General features: G+C 53.2%; 2 protein-coding genes and 1 long non-coding RNA gene across 6 annotated transcripts in view; 2 read left to right on the top strand and 1 right to left on the bottom strand.

Moving 5' to 3' along the window:
• Nucleotides 1-2,146, top strand: part of DUOX1 (dual oxidase 1) — a 30,707-nt gene extending 28,561 nt beyond the window's left edge. For all 4 annotated transcript variants that reach the window (XM_047766461.1, XM_047766459.1, XM_047766458.1 and 1 more), the window contains 3 exons: nucleotides 79-234; nucleotides 391-519; nucleotides 1,452-2,146. In XM_047766461.1, coding sequence (XP_047622417.1) covers nucleotides 79-234; nucleotides 391-519; nucleotides 1,452-1,574 — 408 coding nt within the window. In that variant the 3' untranslated portion in view covers nucleotides 1,575-2,146. The remainder of the gene's footprint in view (nucleotides 1-78; nucleotides 235-390; nucleotides 520-1,451) is intronic.
• A 1,557-nt stretch (nucleotides 2,147-3,703) lies between these two features.
• SHF (Src homology 2 domain containing F) lies at nucleotides 3,704-24,659 on the bottom strand. The gene is given in 8 exon segments (XM_047766456.1): nucleotides 3,704-4,502; nucleotides 8,191-8,310; nucleotides 8,442-8,613; nucleotides 9,888-10,028; nucleotides 11,486-11,692; nucleotides 13,859-14,000; nucleotides 24,161-24,253; nucleotides 24,255-24,659. Coding segments are annotated over 8 exon segments (1,467 nt in total). The 3' UTR covers nucleotides 3,704-4,315.
• LOC125119460 (uncharacterized) lies at nucleotides 8,531-11,188 on the top strand. The gene is made up of 2 exons (XR_007133103.1): nucleotides 8,531-9,625; nucleotides 9,833-11,188. It is a non-coding gene; the product is annotated as an uncharacterized LOC125119460 (long non-coding RNA).
• Nucleotides 24,660-25,975: the final 1,316 nt, after the last annotated feature.

Below are 25,975 nucleotides of genomic sequence, written 5' to 3'. Positions count from 1 at the left end.
GTTCTAATAGTGTGGTGATTCCTGGGATGTAGGGAGCCTGAGATGAGCTGGGTCCTAAGTTCCAGCCCTATGTCCCAGATCTACTTCATCTGGGTGACACGGACCCAGCGGCAGTTCGAATGGCTGGCTGACATCATCCGGGAGGTGGAGGAGAATGACCACCGGGACCTGGTGTCTGTGCACATCTACATCACCCAGCTGGCTGAGAAGTTTGACCTCAGGACCACCATGCTGGTACGTCAGGGCTGGCCGGGTAGGGCAGCTCGGTGGGTATGTGGGTTGGCAGGGCAAAGCAGGATGGCCAGGGGCAGTGGCTGAACCACCATCTAGACTAGGAGCTGATCCTGGCTCTGGCTGGCTGTGACCTTCCTCCTCTACTCCCTCCTCCAGTACATCTGTGAGCGGCACTTCCAGAAGGTGCTGAACCGGAGTCTGTTCACGGGCCTGCGCTCCATCACCCACTTTGGCCGCCCTCCCTTTGAGCCCTTCTTCAACTCCCTGCAGGAGGTCCACCCACAGGTCAGTTCCCACCCCATATTCAGGTTTTCTTCACTGTTTGGGGGCTAAGGAAAGCTCCCAAACCTACTCCATAAGGGAAGGAGAACCCACCCTCTGGGAGACTGGTGGGGTAATGGAATGGAAAGGGAGAGCTATGGGTCACCCTGAGGGACTAAGGGAGAAAGCAGCCAGCAGGTAACTGCCATCTCTGAAGGTAAGATGCCTTGTCCAGAAGGAAGGGCTTGGTGACTGAGCTAATCCTCACCATGAACTCAGAGATACACTTACTATCCAGCCCTCACCATGGACGCTGAGCTAATCTTTGCCATGAACACTGGGCTAGCCACACTCTCATGAAAACTGGACGCTTAGCCCTCAATGAGGCACTGCGCTATCTCTCATCTTGGACATTGATTGGCCTGGGCCCTATTAGAAACACTGATCTGGGAGTTCCTGTTGTGTCTCAGTGATAGCGAACCTGACTCGTATCCATGAGGATGCAAGTTCGATCCCTGGCCCCACTCAGTAGGTTAAGAATCCAGTGTTGTCATGAGTTACGGTGTAGGTCACAGATGTGTCTTGGATCCTGTGTTGGTGTGGCTGTGGTGTAGGCCAGCAGCTGCAGCTCCAGTTTGACCCCCAGCCTGGGAACTTCCCTGTGCCATGAGTAAGGCCCTTAAAAAAAAAAAAAAAAAGAAATACTTGTCTTGCGCTTGAAGCTGGCATGTGCCTTGGAGGGGCGTAGAGGCTAGACTCATGAGAGCAAGTCTACCAAAATTAAGCTAGATTTATAAATACGGAGCCAGCCTTCACCATGCATATGGTATAAAGTAAACCTCCATCAGGAAGATGGAATAAGTCCTCACCAAGGACTCTTGCTGGTCTTTAACATGACATGGAGCCAGCCCTCCCTCTGAACACTGAGCTACCCTTCACTCTTCTTCTCTCGACAGGTCCGGAAGATTGGGGTGTTTAGCTGTGGCCCCCCTGGCATGACCAAGAACGTGGAAAAGGCCTGTCAGCTCATCAACAGGCAGGACAGGACTCATTTTTCTCACCATTATGAGAACTTCTAGGCTTCCTGCCCAGGGCTTCTGCCTACTGCCCAGATGGGCAGCAGTCTGACCCTATACCTTACCTCTATATTTCCTGTTCCTGGCTCCCTAAGCCATCTCCCCATTCCCAACTCCCCACCTTGGTCCAGGTGGCCATGGTCAGTCACCCCACGTGGGTTCAGAAACTTCCAGACTGGACAAATGCAAGGCACTGCATGGGGACTAAGGGTTGGGAGGTAGGAGAGCTGCTATTATTGCTTTGGGGTAAAGTGGCACATCTTCTTCCAAAATAAGGAAAAAACCTCAAAAGACTGGAAAGTGTGTGTGTGTGTGTGTGCGTGTGCCTGTGTGTGTGTGTGTGTGTGTAGGGGACTGTGAGCCTGAGGATGAAGTGAGAGCACAGATGCTGGCATCTTAAAACCCCTTTCCCCAAATCTCCCCTCCTCTGGGCCCCCACTGTCAAAAGGACTGACAAATGCCTTAGAGAGCGTAGAGGGTAGACCCACAGAGAGCAATTTACGGGAACCCCCTTGTACCCTATTCTAAGAACACAGTTGATCTTTTCTCCTGTTAAACATGTACTGTAGTCAGAATCTGTCTTGCTCTCCTCAGTTCTTCTCTCCTCTTCCTGTTCTTATAGTCTCTTTTATAAATAGAACACTTTTCTGCCCTTAGGGTTTCTTTACTCTGCTCCAGGATGGGGCAGGCACTGGCAGCCAGCTCACCAAGGCTGGTCCAGACATTCTCCCTGAGCTTGCTATTATCCACTGAATAAAGGAACTCCCCTAAGGCCAAGTGCCCCAGCTAGAGAGCTCTTTCCTGCTCAGAGGCACCTTTCCTGACAGCCTCTCAGGGCGGCTAGTGTGGGGCTTCTGAGGCCTGATCAGGAGGGGCAGAGAACTAGTGGGGCTTCTGGAGAAGGTGGGCTGGGCACATAGCTGAGAGCAGAGTAGGACACAGCAAGAGCCTACAGGGAGCCAGAGTTCACTTGGCTTGCTCTAGAACCTCAGTTACTCCTAGTCCTTCTCTGAGCAATGGGAGATCGTACCTGTGCTTACATGAGTCTTCTATGTAGTGAAATGACAGGAGACAGGGGAGCACAACACCTAACCAGAGAGCTTCTTTTTTCTCATCTGCAAATAACTGAATGCCCTCCAAGTCTACTTAAAGACAAGGCAAGCTCTATGGGGGAACTTTTGAAGCAGGATCCAGTTTTAAGTGATCCTTTCCATTGTTCCCCCAGAATTCGTACATTTGTCAGGTCGCATATCCTCGATGTCGATACACTAGCCCCTGGATTAGAAAATCCAAATCCCCCTGCTTCACACTTTCCTTGGGAGTCGGAGGTTTTGGATTCGAAGGAGGCCCTCAGACTGCCCTCCCAGGGCAGCTGTCCTGAGGGTGTTCAGCCATAGTTTCTGTTCAGCTTGCCGGTAGGAGTGGGAGGGTGGGCCTGAGTGGTTTGACAGCAGCTCCGCCTGGCGGCCCAGGGGTGCTCCCAAGGACGGGCCCCCTGCCTCTGCGGGTTGCAGCTGTGGGCGCCGGCTCGGAGCCACGAGGGCTGTGGGCTGTGTGGCCCCGCGGGCAGAGGCATGGCCAGCAGAGGGCGCGCGCGGACGGCCCCGTCGGGCACCACAAGCGCTAAGGCGGTTTGGGCCGAGGACGGCCGGCTGCAGGACTCGGGGCCGGACCCACCCGCCCGGGGCCGAGGGAGGCGCGGCGGCCTCCGCTCTTCCTCTGGGAAGGAAACGCAGTCTGTCGCGCCAGCTTTCCCGCCCCCGCCGGCGTGCGGCTTCCGCGTGGCAGGGCCGCCCCACTCCCTCCCGGCTGGCGTGCTGCCTCTTTGTCTCTCCGCGGCTCCCCTCCTCCCAGACAAATGGCTGTTGGCAGGAAATTGGACGCGCTCACGGGGAGCCGCGCTCGCCCAGGCGGCGGGGAGGGGGCGCCGCGGGGCCAGCCCGCTCCGGGTGCCCACAGCCGGGGATGGGGGATGTTCTGACATTTCGTCAAAGGAACGAACTTGATGGTTCGAAAGTGCTTTTCACAGCCTCCAGTTCTGCTCCAAAACTGATTTATAAACATAATCTGTACTCACTCCTCTCCCTCCCACGTCGGCCCGGGGAGCGGCGCTGGAAGCGCGGACGCGGCTGTGCCTGGCAGGACCGGGTTTATTTATTGCCTCTGGCCCGGAGCCGGGTCGGCCGGGGCCCGCACAAGTTCTCTCCAGCCGAGCCCTTCCCCTCCTTCCCCACCCCCAATGCCGTCTCCATCCCAAGGGTCTGCCTTCCCAAAGCCCGCACCAGACTCTGGGCGGAACCCGCCGAGGTTTAAGGGTGGAGGCGGAGAAAGATGGAGATGGTCAGGGCGCCCCGCGGGGCTACTGCGTACAGCTCCACCCCACATCCACACCGCCACCCCAGGGCAAGAGAGTGGCGGGGAAAGAGCAGAGGCGGCTAAAGAGATCCCACCTCTGCCCTAGGGGCTGAAAGGAGCTGGGAGCTCTCGATCTTAAACTCCTCAGGAGACCAAGGGCCATCCTTTCTCCCCAGGGATTCCTTTATCCTCAGCTCCAGACCACCTCTTCCTCCAAGGCCCCGTAGCCCTTCCCCTTTAGAATAAATTAAGGAATCTCCACCTTCCAGTATTCCAAGCACGGGGGAAGAAAGGTATGAGATCTTGGGGCCCAAAAAGGGCCACAGCCCTTAGGCAGGGGACGAGCACAGGGCTGAGTCCAGATCTGTCACAGTGTCCATGCCTCACACCTACAGAGTCCGGATGGCCACGGGGTAGAGCAGGGACATGTGCTCAGCCCCCTTAATGGGCAGCTTGCGGCTGGCGTAGTGGTGCACGATTTCAGGGACGCTGCTGAAGGGCGGGCTGTTCTGGCCCAGCACGTATTTGTGTTCCTTGGTCCGGGACAGCTTCATGTGCATGAAGCCCTGACTGCTCCTAGGAAGAGGAGGGGAGACCCTGGTGAGTGGGGGCCCTCTCCAGTACCCCCCCCCTCCTCCCCTGGCAGCAGCAAACGCGGTTGTTCCAAGCCAGCAGAGTGGAAACAACTAGGGAAGGTGGAGGTCAGTCCAGAAAAGCAGGGAGGGAATGGAGGGGATTTTGTGAGTAGGCATTGGTTTTGTGGTGAGGGCACAGGGTGTGTCAAGAATGGGTGTGTGGTGAGTGTACAGGGTGTGTACAGGTAGAAAGGAATGATCAGCAGTATCCTTCAACCCTGGGATCCAGTTGTCATTGGTCCCCAGTCTATGTGGAGGGGGTACCCTCCCCCTTCTTGAGCTGTGGGGGAGGACACCTGTAGGGGGTGGGGGGAAAGCTCCTTTTTTTTTTTTGTCTTTTTGCCATTTCTTGGGCCGCTCCCACGGCATATGGAGGTTCCCAGGCTAGGGGTCTAATCGGAGCTGTAGCCACCAGCCTACGCCAGAGCCACAGCAACGCGGGATCCGAGCCGCGTCTGCAACCTACACCACAGCTCACGGCAACGCCGGATCGTTAACCCACTGAGCAAGGGCAGGTATCGAACCCGCAACCTCATGGTTCCTAGTCGGATTCGTTAACCACCGCGCCACGACGGGAACTCCGGAAAGCTCCTTATGACACCCTTGGCAGGGCAGTGGGTGGGTAGATAGAACAACCAAGGGACTCTTGGTTGGGGCTCTCTCTTGAAGAGACTAGGGGAGGAGGGTGAGCTGCTCTGGACATCCCCCCGCCCCCCAATCTGGGAATACTCAGCTGCCTTGTCCTGGGGGCATCCCTTCACCTTCCTGCTTACTGGGCCTTGGGCCAATTGCCCAGCTCATCTATCCAGCTCTTCTGCCTGGGATGACATCATCAGTGAGTCTGCAGCTCCATTCCCTCCCTCAGGACTCGCTCCACTGCCTCTCCCATCTCCCCATCACAATCCAGGAAATCAGCATTAGTGCCCAGCCCTGCCCATGAGACAAAGACCCTGCTGCTCAGAGTTCTGGCCAGCTCCCAGCAAGAACCTTTGTTCAAATTACCACAGGCCCAGGCAGCCAGGCCCCTGGTCTGAAACACAGACAGGCAATGCTTGGGCAAGCCCTGAAGCTAGAATACTTGTCTCTGCTGGTCAGGACCTACCTGGGGACAAGGGCTGGGCTCAGAAGCTAGTGTGGGAGGTAGGACTGGTGACGCCCCCACCCTTGAGAGGTGAGGCTAGCACCTCACCTCTTCACTTGCATCCCATGTCTGTGAAGAGAGGGCTCTGACTGGACCCATTTCACTAGGCCCACAAGTGAAAAAGCTCAGAGAGAGTGGGGAGATTAAAGAAAAGGATGGGAGGAAAACACAGGCCCTTAACCTTATCCTCCCTTCCCTCCTTGGGGTTCAGTGCCCCAAAGCCTGGGTGTGTATGTCAGGGTGTGGGGCCATGCTTCATCTGTTGGTCTGAGATAAACAACTGAAGTTGACAGTGCCCACATAGGCCTGAGGAAAATGTACAGCCCCTGGGGCAGTGAATGATCACCCTCAGGTGAGACCAAGGCCCAAGGCTATGAGCAGCAGTGTAGGCCCTTCACTCTCACAGTCTGGGGACAGCCCCCTCCTAGAAATCCACTTGGAGGAATTGCGTCTCCAGAACACTTTATATTGTATCTTCTCCTTAAGGGACAGATCTGGCCATGAAGGGCAACAAGTGGCCAGAGAACTGAGTTGGAAGCTGAGACCTCAGCCTCCATCTGGATAACTAACCTCCTGGGACAAAGTCCCAAGGGTCCATTAAGACACAGCAGAGCCCTTGCCTGACCCTCTCAGGGAAACAGGGTGGGACTAGCTGGGCCGCAGGGCCAAGGCTGGCAGGCTTTTGGAGGAAGCTGTTTAATTACCAGTGAAAGCCCTTCCATTACAGAGAGATGAGAAACCATAATTGTATTTCAAAGAAGCCCATTTATATGCAAATGAGGCTCTGGCAGGCAGACGCTGGTGGGGCCAGATCAGCCTAGGTTGGAGTGGAGTCTAGCCCTGCCTCCCTCTTTCACTCCTCAGGCTAAAGCTGTGCTTAGGCTCAGTTCTGCTCTGCTCAGGGAGCCAGATCCTGCTATCTCCTCTTCCCTTGGACCATACCCAACTTGATGAGGGGTGGAACAGTGCAATGGAACAGTATGGTTCTTAGAGTCAGCCTGAGCTGGGTTCAGATCCTGCTTTGAGCACTTCATTAGCTGATGGCCTTGAGCAAGTCACATACCTCTTTGGATCTTGCAGGATGGTAGCTGGTTTGGTGATGGTGTATATGCTGCTTGGCACACAGCAGGTGCTCTATGAATTTTTAGAGCAATACACATTCCTGAAGTTATGTAAATCAAATTTTGACAAATGAATTTTTCCCAAATACTTCTTTGATTTTATAATGTGAAGACTCCCCAAACATAAGAACTGGAAGAAACCTAAGATGTACCCATGGACATATTTTTTAAAGGGAGAAATGGAAGCCCAGAGAGGTTAAATAATTTGCCTTGGGTCATAAAGCTAGGTTTGGGGAGGAGGGGTGGGGCTATACCCATTGCAAGTGGAATTTCCTGGGGCAGGGATCAAACCTGCACCAGAGCAGCTACCTGAGCCAAGCAGTAAAAACACCAGATCCTTAACCTGATAGACCACCAGGGAACTCCAAGCTAGTTTTATTAAAACAAAGAATGAAATTCAGGTAATCTGACTATAGTCTGGCATTTTTTTCCTCCATTATCTTTTGGTGAAGTTGAATAAATTATCCCCAAATGGATCTGTTTGATACTCCCAACTTTCCATATATTGGATATGTTCGAAGTAGAGGTATACTTGTGCTCTGATGCCTCCTAGAAAATATGGCAGAAGTGGGACAGATGCCCCAGTAGTGATGGAGGATGTGAATGGACATGGCACTCTGACAGACTGCCACATGGGGTGCAAGTTCTACCAGGCAGAACTCCTGGATGCCAAGGAGAGGACTGGCCATCCTGTCAGTAGAACCTGGGAAGCTGATGCTGACCTGAGCATATCTGTGCCCAGAGTGGAAGGCTAAGGAGAAGCCCTGCCTCCCCTCCCTCTTCCAGGGCCCTTTAAAGCTCAGTTGTCAGCCTCTAGCACCCAGACCTTCTGCTCATTCCAGAGTGAACAAGAATAGCTGGGTGTCCACTGCTCCACCCTCCTCCCAGGACCCAGCCTCCATCTCACCCTGTTAAGAACCCTAGGCAAAGTTCCTATCTCCTTGCTTGGACTTCCATTAAAGAATGATAGTAGTGATTTCACTTAATCTTTCCCTATAATGCAGATATTATTATTCCTCTATTTTATAAGTAAGGAAACTGAGACCCAGAGAGGTTAAAGGGGCTCCAGCCACAGGCCTAGAAAGTGACAGAACCCTCTTGAGCTGGACTCTATAGCTCAACCGCTTCCCCCAGTGGACGCCAAGTTTCTTGGAAGCAGGGGCTGAGCCTCAGACCTTTCTATATGCCCAGGGTCTGGCCCAGAGCTGGCACATGTTCACAGGGATGATGATCTGCCCAGCTTGGCTGGGCGTAAGGGAGATACTGGAGTCTCCTCCTGTCCTGCTGGTTTTCCTCCCACAGATTCCCCTTGAAGTCATCCTGACAGGTTCATCCTGCCTAAAGTCACCAGGTGCCGGCCCACTCACTTGAGGGACAGGGAGAAGTCATTCTTGCTGGTCTCACTGTTGCGCACCAGGTAGCTGGCTTCCTTGCACAGCCGGAGCAGGTTCTCGGCATCTGTTCGACTGATGGCCCCGTGGTACCAGCTGAGAACAAGAGAGAGGAACGGGGGCATCTCTGCTGGGTCCTTGGCCATCCAGGCCCACCCATTCTGATCTCCCCTGCAGGCGAGACAGTGCCAGGAGGGGAGAGTCCCCAGCTGGACACAGACACTCACACCTGGTTTTCCAGAGGCAGTGCTGGGTCTGTCCACTCCCCCAGGGGGCTGCTGGGCTCCACGCTTAGGGACTTGGCTGACTTGGGGTTCCCTGCAGAGAGTCGGGGAGGGAGCCGCCCCTTCTCCTCCCGGCCAGGTGACAGGCAGCTCTTCTCAGATCCTTCAAACTGAGCTGTGGGGAACATACCAGTCATAGACTCTGAAGACCCTAGAAGTAGAGCCCTATAGAATAGCCAGTGCCCCATCCCCATTTCTGGCAAAAAGAGGACAAAGGAATATTCAGGAAGGGTGGGGCATGCTCTTGGGCATGACTGGCTCTAGGGACAGTATCCTGGGTCCACGCCTGGTGGGGGAGGTGGTAGGGACAGGGCTTAGCCCTCCTGTGCCACACAGGGCCTCCAAGTCCCCACACTGGGCAGGAGGGTAGAGGAGCAACATGAGAAACCACTTAAGCTTCTCCCTCTGGGGCAGCTGACTGCCTTCCCTTATTCCATCCCCCTCAAGGGTGGCTTCAGCGCTGATAATATTGTTTCTTTCTCCTCCTCAGAGTTCATTACTGTTCTCCAAATCACCCTGCCAAGCCATTCTCTAGAAATGACTTATCGATCTGAGAACAATTATCCGATTCCCCTTGGTGCCATCCTGACAGGCTAATCCTACCCAAAGCCGCCAGCCAGCCCACCCCTCCCCCGCCCCCAAGGTTGCTGCCCATAGGCTCCCCTCCCCCACTCACAGAAGCCCAGCGGAGGCAGCTCTGCCCTTCCAAGGCCAGGGCAGGCCTGACCGCTGAGCCTCCCTGTGGAGGTCTGAAGCCAGTGGGCTACGGAACACAAGCACACATCCACAGGTGCCAAAGGCCCTCCTTCATCCTGTATTTAAAAAATACCCCTTCACACTCAAATGTACAAACAGGTGCTCACTTGTAGGCACAGATGCATGCACACCCTTGGCTGCCCATTCTGGATAGAACGGAACATAAGCAAAGTGTGCAATGATTTCTTTCTCCCCATTTGGGCTCTTTTTTCTTTCCTTGTAGCACTTTCAAGCCCTCATTGTCTTTCCGGCATCAAAGGCAGAGATCAGATCTTTCCTTTACTCGAAGGAGTTAGACACTTTTTGTGCTAGCATCACTCTGCTCAGGAGTTATTTGCATTGCTGAAGGATCTGGTCAAAATTCTGCCCAAGTAAGTGAATTTAAAATAGTGGGTTTTTATGACATGGTGGGGAAGATTCTTAGAAGGGGCCTCCCTTAGAAGATTCCTTCCTCACACCTTTAGGAGAAGGAGGAATGTGTACTTTATCCATTCCATCTTCCTCCAAGGCAAGAGGGACTCCTCCTTGGTTCTCTGAACTCTGCCCCACCTCTCAGCTCCTCCAATCCAATTCCATAGGGCCTGAGGGGTGAGAAGACATGTCACCCTGGCCAGAAGTCCCCACAGGACCCACCGCTGCTGTCCTCCAGGCTGGACTCAAGGAGGGGTGAGGCTGGACCGGAGATGTCCCTGTCCCCGTCGGGCAGGGAGGGGCTGCTGTCCAGCTGTCCCACCGGTGGAGGCCAAGGTAGGTCTTTGATGACTTTAATGTCAACTGGAGCCAGAAGCAGCAGGGAGAAGAGAGAGATAGACAGGGACAGAGACAGAGACAGAGAAAGGCAGAGGTTGAGACACCAAAATCCAGAGCCAGGACACAGGACAGCCTAGAAAGGAGGAGGGTCAGAGCAGAGGCAGGGGCAGCTTCTGAGGGAAGAACAGGATTCTTGGAGGGATGGGTGGAGCCACACTGACCACACCAGGGTGGGAGGCCCAGGTGGCAGACAGCAGGACACAGGGTCTTGTTCTGCGATCCCCAAAGGTCCCATTTGTCTGACCTCTCACAAGCCTCTAGGTCCCAAAGGGACCAGACAGGGGAACACAGGACAAGGAGCTGCCCATAACTCCCAGGACCACCCGGGCACCCCCACAGCCTGCTGGCACCCCTCTCCTGGCCTCTCTTTCCCCTTCCACCTGCAGCCTGGGAACTCATGGGCAGGGAGACTGAGACAGCCCAGCCTCAGCCTATCAGGAACACTCAGACACAGGGGCAGATGTTTTATTGAAATTTACCCCCTACACCCTCAATCCTGAGGCTTGACAATTAGAAGAGTGATGCCACTGGCAGCTGCAGGACTGCTAACTAGGTTTCCTAATGATGAGCATAGATTTTCCCATTAAGCAATCCAAACAGTATTGATTCTCCAAGGAGACTTCTGGAAATAAACGGCCCATCCTCAATGGTGCACGCTTTATAGGAAACAAATTAGAAACCTGTGGTTTCCCAGTCTGACTGCCAGGGTGGAAGACAGAGGGAAGAAATGGGTCCAGTACCAGGATAAGCCCCTTGCCCAAGGAGGGCTGAGGAGGACATGGGAGTGGGAATGTCTAATGGCATTTAAGTCCTTTATGTTCTCACTGATCAACCACCCACTCAGACCTTCCCCATGTTGAACTCTGGGCCTGGGATGGACACTGGGGTGCTTAACAAAGCGGATTTCTCACAGCCTCCCTCTCCCCACTGGTTCCTACTCTTGAGAAATCCCTTTGGGGCTAGGGGCCCATGGTCTGGCATAGCTACCACTGGGAAGACACTGGAAAGTCTTCTAATCAGGGCTGCTATCTCTAAAGGTGATGCACACAGCTGTTTTCATTGTCTGGAGTGTTAAATGCCTTCCTTTGTTAAGTGTAATCATTTAATATATGCCACAAGTTTTATCATTTTGTTTGGAATTTCTTTATTTTTAAATATACCCCACCCCCCAAAAGATGGAAGTAGCCCAGGCCTTCTGGCCTCTGAGAGGTGGTGATACAGGGAGTCAATTCCTGACTCTGTACACATTGCTGTGTCCACAATGCCCGAATCACCACTTTCCGTGGTGCAGACTCAACACTTCCCTTGAGCCCAGCTCTGGGGCTTCCTGGCTGCCCCTAGGGTTCATTCCTCCCATTCCCCTGAGCCTGGAAAGCAACTCAGAGGCCCCAGCAGACCTGCCCTCCCCACCTGGGACTCACCAGCAAAGGCTTTGGAAATCCGTTCCTTCTTCCATTCCCAGGGCTGGTCATACTCCTCGGGAGGCCTCTCGTCATCCTCAGGCAGGCGAGACTCCCGGGGCCAGGGGGCCCCTTCACCCTCTGGGGTGGCCCCCTCCTCCTCTGGCTCATAGGGTGTGTCATACAGAGGCAGGGGCTGAGCTGCTGTCTCCTTGGAGCCCCGGATCTCTGCCAGGGCAAGGCAGGAGGGGAGGAGTGAGACCTGGCTGCCTGGCTCATCTCTCCCCCCGTCACCCCAGCAGTGCTCCCCAGCTACGAGCCTTCTAAGGAGATGCTTCTGGCTCTGGGGGGAGCCCAGTGGCCATGCAAGTGGGATCCCCTGCCCTCAAAACACCTCTGGGTGTCCAAAAGCATGGGACTCAGCAGAGGCAGGGGCAGAGATGTTTGAAAGTGAAAGAAGAAAGATCCTGTGACTTGGCCAGCAAGGGCTGAGGAGCTGAGGCTTACACATTTAACAAACTGAAGCAGGGGTCATCTCCTCCTTGCTACCTAGATCCATTGATTTCCTTATGTCCCAAGTTATGTCGTTTCACAATCAGAAAATCCTTTCTTCTCAGATACTGCTGACCACCCCCTCCTTGACTGTCTCCTTTGACAGGTCATTTTCATGGACTGTCCTCCTCTCTGATCACCCCTGTTTGCTCTCTTTCCCTGGATCCTTTCTTGGTATCTGTTACCTGGGACTAAAACTTACTCATTTCTCCCTGCCCTCACTCCCCAGTGTTCTGGCACTCTTTGCATCTATGCATTTCCAACTGCCGTAAAGATGTTTCAAACTTCCCAAAGTTCTTCTAGTCTGTTCTATGGTCCTCTTTTGGGGATCACTGACCTCAGCAAAAATCTGATAAAAGCCATGGAGCTACTCCCAGGAAAAAAAAAAAAAAAAAAAAAAGTGCAGATTTTCACATACAAGGACCTCCTGGAGGTCCATGCCCCTCTCACTTTTTCCTTTTCTGTCTACTACACTGCTCTCCTTTGTCTCCTTCATTTTCTGAATTCCACGTGTACACTGCTAATTCTGGATGACACTCACCCTTGTCTCTCCATGTCTAGATTACTGCTAGAGCAGACCTCCATGCTATAGTTCCATGCTTCACGGCCTCCATGAAGTAACACTCTACTGCTCTCTGCCCCTCACCCACCTCTCCTAAGGAGGAAAAGCAGTTTTATCTGATTGCCCAGTGGATGCTTCCTTTCTTTCCCAGGTCTGCCTACTTGCAGAGAAAAGACTCTGGTTCTTTTTCCTCCTGCCCCCGTGCAGAGGCGTGTAGCTGTCCTGCATTGCCCAAGCCTGAGTGGGCAAGTTTAATATTGGACAAAGTATTAAGAAGCCCATTGTGGTGACATAGGTAAGTAACATTCTCCAATCAACTTTAGCAGTCATAAAGCTGACACTGCTATCTCCATCTGTCTATTTACTTAATCCTATTTCTCAATTATTTCCAAGCTCAGAGGGGAAGAAAGGGGTGTTAATTATTGGTCCCTTAAGCCTCAACAATTTCCACAATAGCCTACTAACACATCTTTATGATGCCCAGTTCTTCTAGTCTGTTCTGTATACCAGAGCCTCAGTAATCCTCTTAAAATGCCATATTCATCCTGTTCCTTTCTTCCTCAAGCATACTTAATGGCTCCTCTCCCCCTTTTGGAGCAAGTCCAAATCCTTTGAGGCCTTTCACCACCACTCTTGGTCTCTCTCATCTTAGCTCTCCTGCACGCCCAGCACTAAGATTATTTGCCCCTAAACAAACCTTCCTTTCATCCTGCCTTAGGGCCTAGGCTTACACTGATCCACCCCTGCCTGTCCTTCTCTCTGATCACCCCCGTTGGTTTCTTTCCCTGGATCCCTTTCCCAGGGCTGGGACCCATTCATTTCTCCCTGGCCTTAATCCTTGAACTACTTGCTCAATCTCACATGCACTGCATCTGCATTGCTAGTCATGTGTTTCCGATTGCCACAGAGATGTTTCACTTTGATAGTCATCATTTCAAACCCATCACCTTCCCTCAAGCTAGTGATTCTCTTCTTGGGATCAATGACCACCAGCCCACACCACTAGCTGCCCTTCCTGACTATCCTAAATACTTCTGTTGTCTGACCTTTGGTTGTACAGTCTTCTCTACCACCTCAGGCCTAAGTCCCAGCTCCTTCTCCAAAACAGCTATCTAGAAGGAAATGGCCACCGTCCCCAAGGACCCAGCAAAGGCTTTCTCCATATTTCTAGGGACCAAGGAATCATTCTTTAGACTTGTGGGTCCCAGGGCCTGTTCTGCAGATAGATACTCAGGCCTCAGGGAGCAACCCCCACTTCCCACCCTGACTCCATCACTCACCGGCCATCATCTTTTGGGCCTCATAGGGCTCCATGTAGCCATCATTTTCAGGGAGCTTCTCTGGGGCTCCTGAAGCTCCTGCTGGGCCTTCACCAGTCTCCTGAACATCAAAGGGGTCTGCATAGTCTTCCAGGATTGCCAACTGTAGGAAGAGAGTGAGGCAAGCAGGCTTCAGAGATACAAGAGACAGGTCTGCTTCTCCCCAAATGCTCTGTCCATGAGAGCAAGAGTTCTGGGCAGGCTGCCCAGAAGCTTGAATGGGGGCAAACTCTGGCTCTTCTTTTGCAGGAGTCTCCCCACTAGGCTGCCAATGGTACACCTTTCTTTTCTATTAATTTTGTGCCTCTGGGTCATCCCCTAGGCTAAATGGCCAGGGTGAGGCTCTGGGCCTTAAGGCCTGCTTCAGTCAGGGCCCAGGCAGGACCAGAACCTATTATCAGACAACCTACCAGAGGAAATTAATTCAGAGAACTGGTGGTGGAAAGAGTTCAAAGAGTAGCAGAAAACAGTAGGCAACTTGGGGAATCCTATTTTGGTCCATGCCTACCACTGCATTCCCACATGCTAAACAAATAAATATTTGCTGACCATCAAAGGAAGGAAGGGCTGAATACTGACTTTATGTCACAGTTCACTGGTTTATCCTCACAACATCCATCACAATGTCGTGTGGGAATCACTATCCCCATTTTAAGGACATGGAGGCTCAGGGCAGGTAGGGAAAAACATGCCCAGGGCCAATTCCACATAAGTGGAGGAACCAGGAATGGAACCTCTGCCTTTTATGCAAAATCATGCATCCAACCTGCTATCACTGGGCATCCTGGCTAGAGAGAGACACTTTAGGACAGTCCTGAGACAGACAAGGTTTGTGCTCTTCTGAAATCCCTTGGGCTCTTGAAGGACAGGGACAGGAAAGTCATGGCCTTGGCCCTCCCCATCCCACGCTGCCCCTTTCTCCCACACAAATGGCTCATGGCCACCCCTCTGTCCCTGCTCCCTGTCAAGGTGAAGTGAACCACAAGCTGCACACCCTACAGAGTAGCCCAAGGTGCTCAGGGTGGGGTGTAGCTAAGGACAATAGAGCCTTTCTCCAAGCTGGGCTCAGACTTGGAGGATCCGCTGAGGCAGAGACGGAGCCCAACCTGCCCAGCGCTGCCAGTACCTTGGGGCGGGGAGCACTGCACGCTGGGGTGCCAGATGTTGACAAGAGGTAGCTCTGGGGTTGCAGCATGGGGAAAGGGCTGCTCCAGCCTCTCCCCTGTTCTTGATCTGGGCTTTGGTTCTGGGCCAGATAAGGGCTGTGGAAGCCAGCTGGGCAGGGAGGCTGTAAGGGTGACCACTCTGCCCTGGGTGACAGGATCTGGGATCCCTAATAAGGTGGAAGTGGAGAAAGAAGACTTCCCGGGAGTTCCCGTCGTGGCGCAGTGGTTAACGAATCCGACTAGGAACTATGAGGTTGCGGGTTCGGTCCCTGCCCTTGCTTAGTGGGTTAACGATCTGGCGTTGCCATGAGCTGTGGTGTAGGTTGCAGACGCGGCTCAGATCCCGAGTTGCTGTGGCTCTGGCGTAGGCCAGTGGCTGCAGCTCCGATTCGACCCCTGGCCTGGGAACCTCCATACGCCGCGGGAGCGGCCCAAAGAAATAGCAAAAAGACAAAAAGACAAAAAAAAAAAAAAAGACTTCCCACCTCAGAGACTACATCTGCATATTCCCTGCCCCCACCACCACCAAACCCCTCGAGGGGTCTCTGAAGTGTATCCCAACAGCTCCTACCATCTCATCCCTCAGTTCAGCTCTCACTTCTTTTCACCTTGTTCCAGACTTCCAGCTCCTTTACCTCCCTCAACTCTCTGAGAAGACCACCACCTCAGATCATCCCATTCCCACCACCAGATCACCTACTAGCCTAGGACTCCGTCATTTTTGTCTCTCTAGCTCCCACAAGCACCGGGTTCAAAGTAGGCACTAGATCACCAGATCACTTCTAGATCACTGCCCATCTCCCCACAGAGCCCTATACTCCTAGTCCTCCTTTCTCCAAGAAGTAGAGAAAAGAAATCCACTCCCACCCAGAGCTGCCTCATCCCAGGCTAGCAGGTACCCACAGCCCCACCTACTTGACCAAGGGGCTCTGCAGCCAGCCCACTGGGTACCCACCCCAGCCTCACACTCATATGTGTTACTCAGAATCAACATATGTGCTCTCCTTAAACCTTGCAAAGGCTCTCCAGTGCCTGCAAGAAAAAGTCCAAAAGTTAAAGGGATTTAAAGATTCCACTTTCCTCTTTGGGTCCTCTCTACCCAGCCTGGGTCACTTTGTTACCTGAAAGCTCTATAATCTCTTTTTACCTCAAAGGCTTTCCCTTTACCTGGGTCAGATGATTTTTCTTTAGAAAGCCTTCCATTCTCCTCCACAGGTGGTTAGGCCTCTGTGCCGGGCAATCATCACACTGTATAGTAAACACTTGTTTTATTATCTTCCTGCAGACTGTGAACTTCCTGAGGGCAGGATCCATGTTTACTGCCATATTCCCAATCCCTAAAAGTGCTCAGTAAGTATCTGTTAAATCAGTTCATATGAAACAGGAAGGAAGAATGAACAAAGGAAGCACTTTTCCTTGTTCACTCAGAAGAGGACGAAGTATGAGTCTGGCTGGGGAGTCAGATAGGGGTTATAAGCCACTGGAAGCTGCTCAGTAAGCAGAAGCACCTGGCCCAAGCCCTGGTACCCCCTCCCCAACTCCATGGAGCCCCCCAACCCCTTCCCAAGCCAGTCAGAGGGTCAGGCAGCACCCTTCCCACTGGAGTCTTGGGCCAGTGCCAGGAGCTGCAACCCCTCCCAGGCCTGTGTGGGCCTCCCCAGCACCAGCCCGCAGGGCCTCTGGGCACCCAGGTGGCAGCTCTGTGGGCAGCTCAATGGCTCCTCTGTTCCATTCCTGGCTCCACACCCTGCTCAAGGAAGCCCCAGCCCCCGCCCTGGGATGGGGCACCCACAAGAGCCACCCACAGGGCCGGGACTGGGAGCAGCAGCAAGGACACCTGCTGAGAAGGCTGGCAGGACCAGCACCTGCCCTGAGCATAGAGGACCCTGTCAGAGACAGGACCTGTTTCCCAGCAGCTTCTAGATCATGTGAGGAGACAAAACTGTAGGCTTCTGACACTGTTTACTTTACGGGCCCTCCGCCCAACTCCGACATGCTCACAATTGTATACTGAAGCCATCGCAGGGCCTGGCACACAGTAGGTGCTCCATGCACATCTACTAGATGCTTGAAAGGCCGCCTTCTCAGACTCCATCTTCTGGAGTGACAGAGATGCTCGGATCCCCATTCATCCTAACTGTGACTGACCAGTAGGGGCTCTAGAGGCAACCTGTCAGGAGCATCAACATTTGATGTGGATCACAGCCTTCTGACTCAAGGGCAGAAGGAAGGAACTGTCAGGGAAGGCACCTAAAGCCAGGACCTATATTTAGGCAAACCCTCTGGTAGTGAGAATGCTGTAGAAATGCTGAAATATTTCCAAACTAGTTGCCCAGAGAGTCCCTTGCTCCCATACCTCCTGCCAGCCAGATTCCCTCCTCCCTTTGTGACAGCCAGCAGGGTGCCTCCAGGACCCTGCTCTGTTCAGTTGGGCAGTGCCCCTCCCAAAACAGCTGTCAGGCTTTGACTTTCCTTCCTGCCCAAGCCTCTCTTAAGGTAGTCGGCAAGCCCGCCATCTGGTTCGGCCCTCCACTCTGCAGCTGGGCTCTGACCCACCCATGGGGTTTTGAGGTCTGGGAAGAAAGGAGGACACATGTCACAGGATTTGGCCTCTGCAAGGTCCCCAAAGTCCACCGCTGCCCCTTTTCTCCATTTCTTTGGTTTACATTTAATGTCTGGAAGCCTCTGGGTTTTTATTATGTAGAATGGGGATCATACTAATACCTACCTTATAGGACTGGGTAGAGGACATTGAATGTAAAAAAGGTCCTTGGCCCAGAGGCCGGCAAGAGTCAGTGCTCAATAAATGTTAGCCTTGATAATCTCTTATATTCAGGCATTAAGGTCTCAGAGCCCGGTGCTTGTGCAGGGTGCACAGCTTGCAGCAACAGAGACAAGAAATACCCAGGCCTCCTGACTCTCTGTACTTTGCCATAGATTCTTCCCCAAAATGGGAAATGTAGCATCTCTCTCCTCTACTTATAGGTTTAAAATACACCTTAGTGTGTTAAAGGCTGTGAGAAGTCCTGAAGCCAAAAGAATAGTCTGATTTTGTTTAATTCAATATTTCTCCAAAGCATTTAACCACGAAATCCCCTTTCCATTGAAAAATCTGTCAGTTTGGGAAATGGTGTACTATTTACCTTCCTCAAGATCAAACTTTTTGTACCTTCTGTTCCCACTTACTGGAATGCCTTCCCAATTTTATCTGCCTAGAAAATTCCTTCACACCAACAAATTTGTTGTCTTTCCCTAATTACTAAGCATGCCCTGCTTGTGTAACATGCAAACACCACAGACATGCAACCCAAAAAAAAAACCAACTGTTTTGTTTTTTTTTTTTTTGTCTTTTTATCTTTTTAGGGCTGTACCGGCGGCATATGGAAGTTCCCAGGCTAGGGGTCGAAATGGAGCTGTAGCCAAAGGCCTATGCCACAGCCACAGAAGCCTATGCCACAGCCACAGCAATGTGGGATCTGAGGCGTGTCTGCGACCTACACCACAACTCACAGCAATGGTGGATCCTTAACCCACTGAGCAAGGCCAGGGATCAAACCTGCATCCTCATGGATGCTAGTTGGGTTCCTTAACCACTGAGCCAGCGCTAGAACTCCCCATGCCACCAATTCTTTAAGACCCTCATAAGGTGTGCCTGTGGCCACTTGAGGATTGGGTGGCAAGTGCTGGCCTTCAGCATTCAGGAAATGGTGAACTCAGCACAGAATGCCCTCCTCATTCCTTTTTTAAGAGCCTCCTTCCCCTCTTTCATTAGCAAAAGCTTAGTGAACATTTCCTCTCTGCAGGGCTCCTCTCAGCAGGTGCAAAGGTCCCATGCAAGGCACTGGCTGCCTCAGCTCTCCAGTTTACTAGCTGTGAAACCATGCAAGCGTGACATTCCTTTTTTTTTTTTTTTTTGCTTTTTAGGGCCACACCTGCGGCATATGGAGATTCCCAGACTAGGAGCCGAATCAGAGCTACAGCTGCCAGCCTATGCCACAGCCACAGCCATGCAGGATCTGAGCCATGTCTATGACGTACACCACAGCTCACGGCAATGCTGGATCCTTAACCCACTGAGCAAGGCCAGGTATCGAACCCACAACCTCATGGTTCCTATTTGGATTTGTTTCTGCTGCACCACAACAGGAACTCCAGGTGTGACAACATTCCTGAGTTTCAGTCTCCCTGTTTGTAATGCTGGAATAATAACAGACTTTTCCTCATAGGTTGTTGTAATGATCAACTGGTCTAATACACATCAGCTGCTTCAAATGGTGCTAGATACAAGTAGAGGTTCAGTCCATGTCCACGATTACACTGTTAAATACAAAAAGAACAGATTCCTATTTCCTCTAGAAGCTCAGAAGCAAAACAATCTCTAAAAGAGTGAAGCACCTGAAGGTGCTATATAACTGCAAGGCTGGGCTCCAGGCTCTGGAGGCACCACAGGTTCACTCATGCAGGGCTTGGATCCTGGCCTCTGCTCTCATATCATTTCACACTGGTTTTGTGAGGAAAGCAACTGCAGTAGGCTGCAGGTACCCCTCCAAGCCCTGGGCCCCAGCCAGCTGCTCCCATCCATAGTCACAGGGTCCCAGCTGTTTCTGGCTCCCAATGGGTGAAACACCAGGGCTGCAGTGTCACTGAGTCACTGGCCAAGCCAACAAGACGAAGATGTTTTCCGGAAGGACTGAGAGCCCAGTTCGAGGGACTAGTGGCGGACAGTGTAGACATGCATGCCACACTATTCCATGGTAGCCTCGGACCTCAGCCCTCCTTTAAGCATCAAGGGCGGTGGCACCATCAGCAGCAGAGACAGCTAGCCCTGGCCACAAAGGGTTCAGGGGTCTCACCAGTCCATAAAGGTCCCTTGACCTGGACCCTTCTTTTTTCCTCCATCTCCATTAGAGGACACAAGGGCACATGTGAAATAAAAAGATCATACCTCCAGACTCTGGAAGTCATAAGAAGGAAAACTAAAGCAAACAAACTCAAAAGAGGCCTATGACTACACCTTTTGGACCTACATGATGAATGTGCGATCTAAAGATATTGGTTGGCAGCTTGATTATTTTTTATCTCACTCTCTGTTGCCTGCATTGTATGACAGCAAGATCTATTCCAAGGCTCTGGGTAGTGACCACCATCCCATTACTCTATACCTAGCACTGTGACCTTTCCCCAGTTCAGTTTGAGCCTGGGATATAAGCCAATCAAACTAGCTTTAAACTTCTTACCCCTAAACTTCCTTAAAAACTGCTCTCTAGAGAAATATGCACTGTATTTTCCTTCTTAGCTGCATCTTTTAACCAGGCTTCTAGTAATAGACTTAGGTTTCCTTTAAGCCCAAGGATTTTTGTATGTGTTGGGATGTCTTTTTTTTTTAATATATATATTAAAAACTACTGATGGAGTTCCCGTCGTGGCTCAGTGGTTAACAAATCCAACTAGGAACCATGAGGTTGTGGGTTTGATCCCTGGCCTTGCTCAGTGGGTTAAGGATCCAGCGTTGCCGTGAGCTGTGGTGTAGGCTGAAGACTTGGCTCGGATCCCACATTGCTGTGGCTGTGGTGTAGGCCGGAGGCTACAGCTCCGATTAGAACCCTAGCCTAGGAATCTCCATATGCTGCAGGTGTGGCCCTAGAAAAGAAAAAAAAAAAAGAGGCAAGGGTCCAGTCTTCTAGGTAGTGAGTCTCTTTCAGTGCCTAGGCCGGTGTTGCTTAATGACACTCAAACACTCAAAGAACACTGGCTAAGGGAGGCCCCCTACCTGCCCTCCTAGCCCCAGGGTAGATATGTCCTGTTCACCCTTTGTATCCTCCACTTTCTTCTTCCAGTCTGTTTGCTCATTTTCAAATTTGGGTCCTTGAGGATCCAAGTCCCTGTGGACACCATCTATGAAGTATAGTATCTATTCCTTAAAGTTATTAATATTTTGGGCCCTGTGAACACCAATGAGAATCTGAGAGCACTGAGCCTTTTCCCAGAAAAATGCTCGTACACCCAAACATCTGCACACAATTTCTGGAGGTTCATGAACCCCAGAAGTCTTTCCATGAGCTAAGAACAAGAGCCCTAGTTTCAATTCATACCGGCTGTCTGACTGTCTTATTGTTCAAGTCACCTCTCTGTTTTGCTCTCTCACTCTCATTCTCCATTCTCTGTCTCTGTCTTTGTCTCTCTTTCACACACACATATCTTGGCATGATGGAGGCAAAGGACACACTGTGCAGATGGTCACAGGCAGCTCAAAGCTGCTTCCAGTCGGAGCCCCTCTCCCATCCCCATCCCCCTTTCCTAATCAGATCAGGTTTTTCCTATTGAAGGCCTAAGAAAAGGGAGCAAAGCAAGGGTAGATGCAGCTCTCTAGCCCCCCTGCCAGAGCATGGTCTGTTGGCCAGACAGGGTCCAGCACCACAAGGGAGCCTTCCCACAGCCAGATGGCAAGGCCCTGCCTGCCTGGTACAGGATGCGCCTCCTGCTGCTCCCACACCTGCCATGCCAGGGCTGCCCAGATGGCCACCCTTGCACCCCTGCTAACTGCAGCCATGGGTCTCAGGGTGGGCCAGCAGCCAGAGCCCTGCATAGGGAGAAGGCTAATGGTCCTGAGCCCCAAGGCCTCTCAGGGTCCTCTCTCGCCCCCAAATCCACTAGCTCATTCCCCCTCAATATCTCTGGTTCACCACAGAAGCATTTCTACCCATTTCACCAAACCTCACCATTCAGCACCTCTCAGAGGGTTCTGACCCACCCAACATCTGGGCTGCAGAGAGAAATGAGCCAGTCCAAGGCACAACCTGGTCCCCAGCCTCAACTTACCTCAGGAAGTTGACCCAAAAGCAACAAGCCAAGGCTGAGAGGAGGGGAAACCAAGGCCAGGGAGAAAGCAGCCACATGGAACAGAAGCCCCAGCTCAGCTAAGCCTCGGGGACCAGGCCAGCTCACTGTCCAGAAGCCACAACTCTGTGTGAGCTTTGCAGGCATGTGCTGACACTTGGGTTTAGGGTAAGGGGCCTAGGTACATAGTCTGGGCTCTCCCTAAGAAGATACTCTGAACTCTGCTCCTAAAGGGGTGGAGCTGCTCTCTGAATGGTGAGAGGCCCCAGGTCAGCATCCCTCTGCCTGCGCCAGCTCAGATGACATCCTGGTCCTTCTCACACACACACTGAGCAACAGATTGTGTGGCTCCAAGGAAATCCTGCTGTATTACATCCTGTCCCTGAAGCTGACAAAGGAGTCATATACCTCTTAGCCCCCAAGCCACAGACCACAGAGGCAACCAAGGGGGAGGCATGGATGCCCTCCGTGAGAAGGATCTGTGGGTTTCTGCATGGTTGTGTGGGCACAGCCCCTTCCTTGGGGGGGAGGACTCTGGGGAAATGTACAAGGGAAACTGTAGTTAAGAGAGTCTCTGACCCTCAGGTCACCCTGGCAGGACATTTTTATGCACCACTCCTCTTTATGCCAAACATTTTGTCAGGTACTTGAGAGACACAATATGAGGAAGATATGTTCCCAGTCCCGACCCAGGAGGAGCCCACAGCTTGGTGGGCAGCCTGTTATGCCATTTCAAGACGATGCAGAGGGGAGGAGGCCCAGGGACGATTCAGGCCCATGTGCCAACAGGCAGTGGTCAGGGAGGAGGAGGCTAACTGGTCAATAGTAAGAACAAGGCCTGATGTTCTGTCTGCCTCACTGCCACCATCACCACACATCGCCCGCAACAGCAGGGAACAGTTAGGAAGAAGAGGAAGCAAAGGATGAGTGAAGAAAGCACAGCCTCCTTCTGTAGACTAAGGATCCTGGCCCAGGATGGGAAGCCATGCCCCACAGCAGGAACTAGGGGAAAAATAATTCACATTCCTGAGGCTACTGTTCTGACCCTGACACAATTTTCTTACCCAAGAAATCAGGCAGAACAGTGGCATGCTCTCAGCTGAAAGCCTCAACCCTGATGGAGCCAATGGATTCAGACAGCAACTTTGCCTCCAATCAAATAAAACTGTGTTCTCTGCTGAGGAGAGGGGAGAAAGCCCCAGAGCTAAGCTCCCAGGGGTAAGTGAAGAGGGACAACAGCGCCAGGGCAGCCCACAGAGTCATAGTCTTAGAATTTAGCACTACAGGGACCTGGAGATGGCTTTCAGCTGTCAGGGAGGGATAAGGCCACACTGGGTTGGGCAAGGGGTGGCTTCTCTAACAGGGGCCTCTAAGGCACAGTGGATGTTCTCAGGAACAGTGAATGCCCAGCCCTCCTCTCCACCCCAAGCCTGCAGATTCATGAAAAGCTGTAACCACCCTTAGAATGAACCTGGGCAAGAGGAGGCCAAGAGGAAGAGAGGAAAGGAGAAGTGGACTCAGTTGCTTAGCCCCTTCTGGGCAACAGGTTCTGAGCATAGATTGTTCCCATACCTGGGGGGACAAAGAATGGGCCTGCCTGGATCTCAATGGTCAGCATCCTTGGTGAAGACCTGCATACTGCCTGTTCTGGCTTCCTGAGAACAACAGTCCACCCGGCTCCAGTGCCACTGGGCAAGGCAAAGGCCAGCTCTTGCTGTATCCACAGAGAGAAACCCAGCCTGCGCCTCCTTCCTGGAGCTTCAGCACCCACAAAGATGCTCTGGCTTTCTTAAAAGGAGGAAAGGAGCTTTGTGCTAGCTCTGCCGCCCTGGGGTTGGGGGCGGGGGTCAGAGATCAAAGGGCAGTGAGCTGCTGCTCCCAGGGGGCAGAAAGGCCATAAAAAGGGGGAGAAGGGGAGCTCAAATTCCGTTAGAAAAAGGCTCCTTGATTAGGCTCTGGGGGCTGCGATGAGGAGAGCAGAGCCTGGGCGGGGGCGGGGGGGGGGGAGTGTCACTAGTTCTGGGGCAGTAATAGGGGATAGAGGCAGAGTTTGGGGAGCACGTCCCAGGTAAGAAGGTCGAGAATCTGAACAAAGGTGGATGAAGGCTCCGAACCCTGGGGACCGGGACTAAAATTGTGTCCGCCAGGAACCGTGACACCGCGGCGCCAGGACCCGGCCAGGGCACCTTTGTCCCTCTCGAAAGCCCCAGACCGCTGACCACCTCTCCTCCTGGACACCTCCGCCCGGCGCGGCACTCACCCGGTCGCTGCTGGCGGGAAGTCCAGAGATCCTTTCCTCAGGAGGGGGCGCTGGGGGGCCAGGGGTCTCGACCCGAATAAGTCGGTGGGGGGGGCGAGCCGTGGCGCGGAGGCGGCGTGGGGCCGGGGACGGCAGGGGTGGCTAGGGCAGCGGAGCTGGACGGCCCCCCGGAATAGGGGTCTTCGAAGTCGCGCTCCTTCTGCAGTCGGTAGGCGGCCAAGATGTCCGGGGGTGGTGCGGGGGGTGCGGCCGGGGAGGGTGTAGGGGGGCGGTAGTCCGGTTCGGGGGGCGCCGGTTTGCCCCCACCTCCGCCGCCGCCCCCGCCGCGGAAGCCCAGATGCTCCCGGAGCCACTTGGCCACTCCGCCGCTGCTACCCCCTCCTGGGCCGGCTCCTGCACCCCCGGCGCCCCGGCGCGATCCCCCCGGGCCGCCCCCTGCGCTCCCCTGCGCCCGCGGCCCCGGGCCGGAGCCAGCCGGAGGAGCTCCGCTCAGTAACATGGGGCCAGCCGGACTGAACGCGGGGAGAGCAGTGGCCCGGCTCGGGGCGGGGAGGGGGCGGGGAGGGGGCGGAGCTCCACTGGCGGCTGGAGGGGGCAGGGCTAGTCAGTAACAAGGGAGGGGCGGGGTTCCGCTACCTAAAGGGGTCTACCTCCCCTGCCCCACGTAAAAGAAGGGCTGAGGCTTCCAGCCCTTGTGAATACTGGAGAAGTGAAGTGGCGACCCCGAGGGGCGGGGAATGCGACCTCTGAGGATGAATCCCCCATGTGTCGCCCAAACGTGCCCCTGCTGGGGGCGCGCCTGTCCTTATATGTTCCCCTCCCCAGCTCCCACCTCGCGCGTGACGCCGCGAGGGGAGCCCTCAGACTCCAGGGTTCTTGGCCCTCCGGAGCCTTACGCCCCCACCTTTACCCTCCCCCAAGGCCTCCCACCTGGGAAATAATATCGTAGGAGGAAAAACTGGGGTGGGGCATGAAACAGGGGCTGTTCTGTAAGATGTGTCTGTAACCACCACCTCCCGCGTGCTACCGTGGGAGCCCCCACCTACTGCCTCCAATCTAACTGCCCGCCCCGCCCGCACATACTCGAACCCACTCTGGGCAGATACGCCTCACGTTACAGTCAACTCCCTAGAGGCACCCACGTCTCCCGTGGGGTTTCCACACATCCTTCTCTCAGGCAAATCCCTCCCACTCACAGGCGCACCCGCGCTAAACAGATGCCCCCTCTTCCTCCCCGCCCTAAGGGCAGTGTGCGCACAGAGAAATCCCTTCAAGTCACATCCTGGGTTTCATTGTCAATCAGATTAGTGACAGAATAAAAACAGACAAGTCAATAAATCAAGTCTAGAAACAGTTCCAATGTTGTCTATCACAAACCCCTTATCTTCCAGAGGCTGGGATGCTCAAGCAATAGGCATTTTTGTCTTAGAAATAAAGCGTTTCTCCCCAGAAATGTTGTAACCCTGAAGCTGACGCCAACATTTTCTTTTGGCTCAGTTAGAAAGCAGCTTCACCTCACCAACATCCCACTCCCACTCCCACTCCCACCCCCCTTGGCACCGCCTCAGTGTCTCCCTTATTCTTAGGCTCCTATTTAACTTGTAAGGGGGCAAAGACTCAAGAGATGTCGCAAAGGGAAGAGGCCTTAAAGCTGGAGTAGAGTAAGATGTGATGGTAAAACTGAGAATCTCCTAGGATTCCCAGGGCCCTCAAAATATTCGTGGAGTTTTTGCCCTGTTAACATTCTAGTCGGTGTTACAGAACAGTGTTTTTCAAACTTTAATGTGAACACAAATCTCCTGGGGAACTTGTTAA

Source organism: Phacochoerus africanus, chromosome 2 (assembly GCF_016906955.1).
Source record: "Phacochoerus africanus isolate WHEZ1 chromosome 2, ROS_Pafr_v1, whole genome shotgun sequence".
Classification (NCBI taxonomy): domain Eukaryota; kingdom Metazoa; phylum Chordata; class Mammalia; order Artiodactyla; family Suidae; genus Phacochoerus; species Phacochoerus africanus.
Note: the sequence above shows the minus strand (reverse complement) of the source record. Positions and strands in the feature narration are given on the sequence as shown.